The sequence below is a fragment of the Impatiens glandulifera genome, chromosome 6 (genome assembly GCF_907164915.1).
Source record: "Impatiens glandulifera chromosome 6, dImpGla2.1, whole genome shotgun sequence".
Classification (NCBI taxonomy): domain Eukaryota; kingdom Viridiplantae; phylum Streptophyta; class Magnoliopsida; order Ericales; family Balsaminaceae; genus Impatiens; species Impatiens glandulifera.
In genome coordinates, this window is record NC_061867.1 from 49,749,722 (window position 1) to 49,755,300 (window position 5,579).

General features: G+C 31.1%; 1 protein-coding gene across 1 annotated transcript; it reads right to left on the minus strand.

The window, feature by feature from the left end:
• Window positions 1–829: 829 nt before the first annotated feature.
• LOC124941308 (probable serine/threonine-protein kinase PBL7) lies at window positions 830–4,128 on the minus strand. The gene is made up of 6 exons (XM_047481609.1): window positions 3,745–4,128; window positions 3,395–3,642; window positions 2,236–2,627; window positions 1,459–1,591; window positions 1,225–1,314; window positions 830–1,148 (listed from the first exon to the last, which is right to left on the minus strand). The coding sequence occupies exons 1-6, from the start codon at window positions 4,046–4,048 to the stop codon at window positions 990–992; spliced, it is 1,326 nt and encodes a 441-aa protein (XP_047337565.1). The 5' UTR covers window positions 4,049–4,128; the 3' UTR covers window positions 830–989.
• Window positions 4,129–5,579: the final 1,451 nt, after the last annotated feature.

The following is a 5,579-nucleotide window of genomic DNA, read 5'->3' on the forward strand; positions in this document are numbered from 1 at the left end:
AAATATTTAATATATCTTTTAGTTAGTCTACCTCAAATTATCTTTCATAAAAAAAATAAGACTTGGTTTCAAGCTATATAAGAAAAATTACACTAACAAGTAACAAGTTTTGAACCTTATATATGATGTATTAACTAAATCATTTTTGTTAACTATAAGGAGAAAATAATATATTTAATGAACACCTAAACTAAAATATATATAGTAAAATAAAAAATAAGAGTAAATTTATTTATTTTTCTACCTAAAACACTCCCAAATCATTAGTTAACTTTTGAGAATTTACTTTTCTTTTATTATTTTATTTTACTAGATATTGTGTAATCTTAAACCACTGTATAGTTGAAATGACAACAATGTTTTTTTATTATAAGTTCGAATATCGCTTATAACGTCTTAAATTGGAGTGGAAATCATGTCGGTAAGCTTATGTTATTTTTCTACCTAAAGGACAATAAAAATGTCATTGTTAATCAAATTACAAGCATACACAAAACAAACTTAGTTGAAAGAGTTAATCACCTAAACAAAAGAGAAACAAAGCAGCACAAACACCCGTTTATCAATAATAATCAAAAGAAACACGAGGTTTGAGCTTACTCCGAACGACACTCATTCCATAAAGAAATTTTGAATGCAAAGTAGTGTACAAACTTCCTTACTTGAGACTTGGCAAAACAAAAAAAAAATGTTGCAAGTTTGACACCCTTGTAGGTTAATTTGGTTTCAATATTTTATTGTAAATGTCTATTATCTTTTTCACTGTTGGACCACATGTGAATTATTTTTCAATATCACTCAGAAAATTTATTTTGTGAAATTTATAAACTACAAGAAGAATTACATTATTGGCAACAAATTAATGAAGGATTGAGTGTTCTTGGTAAGAAACCAAAAGCATATCATCATATTTAGCTAATGGATTTGGTTCAAGTTCTTAAGATTAAGTAGAGAATACTGAAATTATTAACAATAATCTTCATAATTAACTAACACTTTGGACTTGCATTCTGACTAAACCTTCCTGAATTTGAAGAACATGAAGTGGAATGATTCTTCACTAGAGGAATTAAAGACTGCACTACATCTGTCATTAATGGCCTATAATCTGCCTCTCCTTGAACACACATTGCAGCTATAGCTGCTACCTGCAATAATACCAAAACCATTTTATTCATGTTTTCTAGATTCAATTTTAATATAAAAAACCTCATGATGATCAACCTGGATTAAATCCTTCCTTGAATACTGTCCTTGAAGAGATGGATCAACCATTTCCATTACTTTCTCTCTATTTGTTAGCCTTGGAAGAGCCTTGCAAAAGAAAATTTTGTAAATTATGGTGTTTTCCATGTTCATGTTTCCTATTTTGTTTTGTGTGATGGATTGAATTGCAGTATGATTTGTTTAGCGATTTGGTTGTGCTTAAACAATTTTTTTTAATGTTTAGAAACTAACCCATGAGACGAGGACATGTTCCCCAGGGGGGCGTTTGGTGTCCACGGGCACTCGACCTGTTATGAGCTCTAAGAGAACCACGCCGTAGCTATATACATCTGACTTTGTAGTGAGCTTACCCGTTGAAGCATATCTGCATTAATAGTTCATCGAGAAATTTTTATACAATGCTATTTTTGTAACTAAGTTCTGTTTTTAAATTTGATCTCATCTGAATTTATATCTAAATAAGTATTATAGAGACACATGAACTCTTCAAGCCTACCAAAACCCTTGATCAATGGAATAAGGTTTAACCCATCTAGCTAATAAGGAATTGAAGTGAGAAATTGAAAATGATCCATTTGGAAACACTTTTATATTGATTTAGATGAAATAACGTTTGAAAATATATAAAATTTAGTCGAACACATTCAAAATCTATTTAATTTGAATCTAGAATTAGATCCAAAACAGCAAGAAAAATACCATTTGTCAATGTTTGAACAACAATTTCCTTAATATAAGGAAACGGTATGAACCATGAGAATTATGATCAAATAATCAGAGATAAGAAAGCATGGTTGGCCAGTTATCTGACAAACCGTCGTGTTGATGGAGAATGAAAAAGATGTAACCTTTTTGGAATGTAGTATCTAAGAAACCCTCTATTAGAGTGCCAGCTTTCTTAGGGTCTGTTTGTGGGGGACCTTAGTGAATGATTAAACACGCTTTTTTCTGTAATCTTTTGTAATTATATGAAGATACCATATATATATGATAAAGGGTAATACTCACTCTGGTGCCAAATAGCCTGTGGTCCCAAGAACTCGTGTAGAAACCATACCATTGATTTTATCAGAACCAGTCTTAGCAAGACCAAAATCAGAAACCTTAGCCCTGAAATGTTGGTTCAAGAGAATGTTGCTTGATTTGAAATCACGGTGAATAACCGAAGGAACCGTATGTTCGTGTAAGTACTCGAGAGCCCGAGCGCAATCTAGAGCGATTCGTAGTCTTATTCCCCAATTCAAATTTGACCTATATTGGCTATTAATGGAACTATGGAGATGGCCATGAAGACTACCATTTGGCATGAACTCAAATATAAGTAACCTGTGGTGCTGGTCTGCACAATAGCCATGGAGTTGTACCAAGTATGTGGAATTTAATCTACTTAGTAAATCAACCTGTCAAATAGAAATTCATTAGAAATTATTAGAAGAAAATGTAATAAACACAAAATTTAACAAGGTTTTAATTAGTCCTCGAGGGGACCATTGGTCAAAGTAATTATTTGTACAAGTACATAATGTTTTAAATTAAGACAAATATACATATGCCCACAATCTATTAATTTGATAAAATTCTAACTAACTTCGAGTCTTATCAATAAAGATGTTTATGGGACAGATCAGATGAGAACTGTACCTCTCTAATCTTTTTAGAGTTTTTTTTTTCCTTCTAGAGGACATTGTTTATACTATAATAGGTTAATAAGATTAACAAAATAATTATAATATATTAATAGATTTTGGGCAATGAGATATACTTGTCTAAAAGACCAAAAATTTGAAGTCATTAAGAATGTCCTGATTGAAATGGTTGGTCATGAGCTATTCAAATGATTATACTAACTTCCTTATATGGCTGAGTGAACAAGAAAGTATAGTGTCATCCTTAACTCATTCCTAATCAATTACTGGTCAAATCGGAACGGAACAAAGAAAAAGAAAAGTCATCACCAAAAGTTTCGATTTAGCTCGGTCCTAATCGTGACACGAATTGAACTAACTATTCTAGTTAAGAACCACACACAAAGAAACTAATAAACTATAGTTAAAAGAATTTAGGTCTTTTTGGTGTTCAAATTTGACTATCAAAATTATCCAAACTTTCTTTTTGTCTATATGTCAAATTAAATGAAGCAAAGCAATAAATGAAGTCAATGATTAACCTCAATCCGAAATGCACGTTCTCCTTGTTTCCCTTCTCTATGAAGTCTCTTAATTGCAGCAACAATTCCATCTTTCAATACCCCTCTATACACAACACCAAAACCTCCATTTCCAATCACATTTCCGTCGCTAAATCTATCCGTCGCTACTTCAAGTTCTTTAAAAGTGAACACTTGCACTCCTTTCACCTTAATTGTTGGAACTCTTACCGAATTTGCACCATATAAACATCTTCCCCCATTCACATCTAAAATTAGCCAATACCCATATCAAAATTCTTACTATTTTGTCAAAATCAAAGTTAAATAAATCGAAAATTGTCAAAGTAAAAAGGGAAAATGTTAGTTACCCGGACTAGCATTGATGTTTACAATGCTGTGACTTAGAAACATGCAGTCTCCATTGTTGACGCTGCTGCTGCTGTCGGCTTTGCTGGTGTCGGTTCTTGAAGATTTGATTCGTCGGAGGATGAGTATGATGATGAGTATTGATATGAGCAAGATGATTATGACAATTGGTAAGATGATAAGAAGAATGTTTGTGGGAGAAAAGATGTCATGATGATGATCAGTTTGAGGGTCATTATTCTTATGAAGGTTGTTTTTATCTTCATAAGGAACCTCTGTTGAAGGAGAATTGTTAGTTTCATCCATGGAATTAAGAGAAACAATGGAGAGAAGAAGAAGAAGAAGAAAAAGAAAGAGGATTGGTTTTCATTTGCTTCTATGGCCTCAAAAGTTGGAACTTTATTGTATTTTTTCCCTTCATAGGAGGTCAAATAGAATTTTTATTTTTAAATAAATAATAATATTTGTATTAAGAGAAGACATAGATGCAAACCAATGAAACAAAAAGGGAAAAACACAATGAAAAGGTAGCTGATTTTGCATGTGAACTCTTTTGACTTAGATTCTTGATCCCTGGTATGATTTTTATGTTTTGTTGTTAACTGGTGAAAATCATTGAGATAACTTTTGATATCTTAAGCAAGATTCTTGAGATTAATTTCAGAAAAAATGTCATTTATGATCTACTCGAAAACTACTCTTTTCTAATAATTGATGGATTCTTGATTTGTTTTCTAGTTTTTCTTGACCGCAATCATGGATGAAGATATTTTTAACAAGATTCAATAACATTTATAAAACTACTATAAAAAAAAGTTACATATTTTTTCTCATCTCATATTGAGAAAGGTGAATAATAGTGGGAGAGTTTGTCTGTACTTTGAATTTGACCCTTAGTGATAGGTAATGTCTTTGTCTTTGCATCAGAAGAAATTGGAAGTTATTGAATTAGTATCAATAGGCAATAATGAATAAATCTCTATCTCTATGTACTCAATATCACCCCTTTCACAATTTAGAAATATGATCATTCTATTTCATCTCATTTTTGTAATTATAAAAGTTCAACCCTTAAAAAACTTAGCTTTGTTGAGTTAGTCTAATCTAAAAATCAATTTGAATATGTGCTTGAAAAGTTTATCACAATCTCTTATTACAAAATGAAAAATATATGTGAAGCTTTTGGGGACAACAGTTGTATGGATAATGACTATTTTTTCTTAAATTATAATAGTGGGAAAAGATACAAAATCCTTCACATGCTTATATGAACCAGTAGTCAATTTCTTTATTTCTTTATTATTTATTTTGTTTATGCCATAGTTAACTAATTATTATTTAGTGAGTGGAACTGACAAGTCAAATGGGTGCCTCAATCTCAGGGTAAAATGTATTGAAATGGGTATTTTGGTTTATTTTTTTCTCTAATAGGTCATTATAAAATCAATATTTTGTATCTTAAACTTGCTCTCCTTTTTAGTTTTGTCTATTAAACATAATCTTGTGGTTCAATCTCCATGAATATTTTGATCATTTGAATCAGATAAAACACATTTCACATCAGTTCTTTTAGAGAAAATAGACCTAACTGAAACAAGCTTCTGATATAGGTTTTCTTTTTGACAGAAACAGGAGTATTGAGACTTGAGATACATTGGAAAGATTATAGTTGAACTTTCTGTTTCATTGATGTTAGTATGAAGATAGAGTAACTAAAGAAAAAGTCAATAGATTGCACAGAATCAACAGTTCTCTCTATAAATGGTCCAGACTACACATGCAAGGGCTGGGAAGAACAAAGACAGAAGAAAGGAATTGACTTCTGCCACAATTGTTT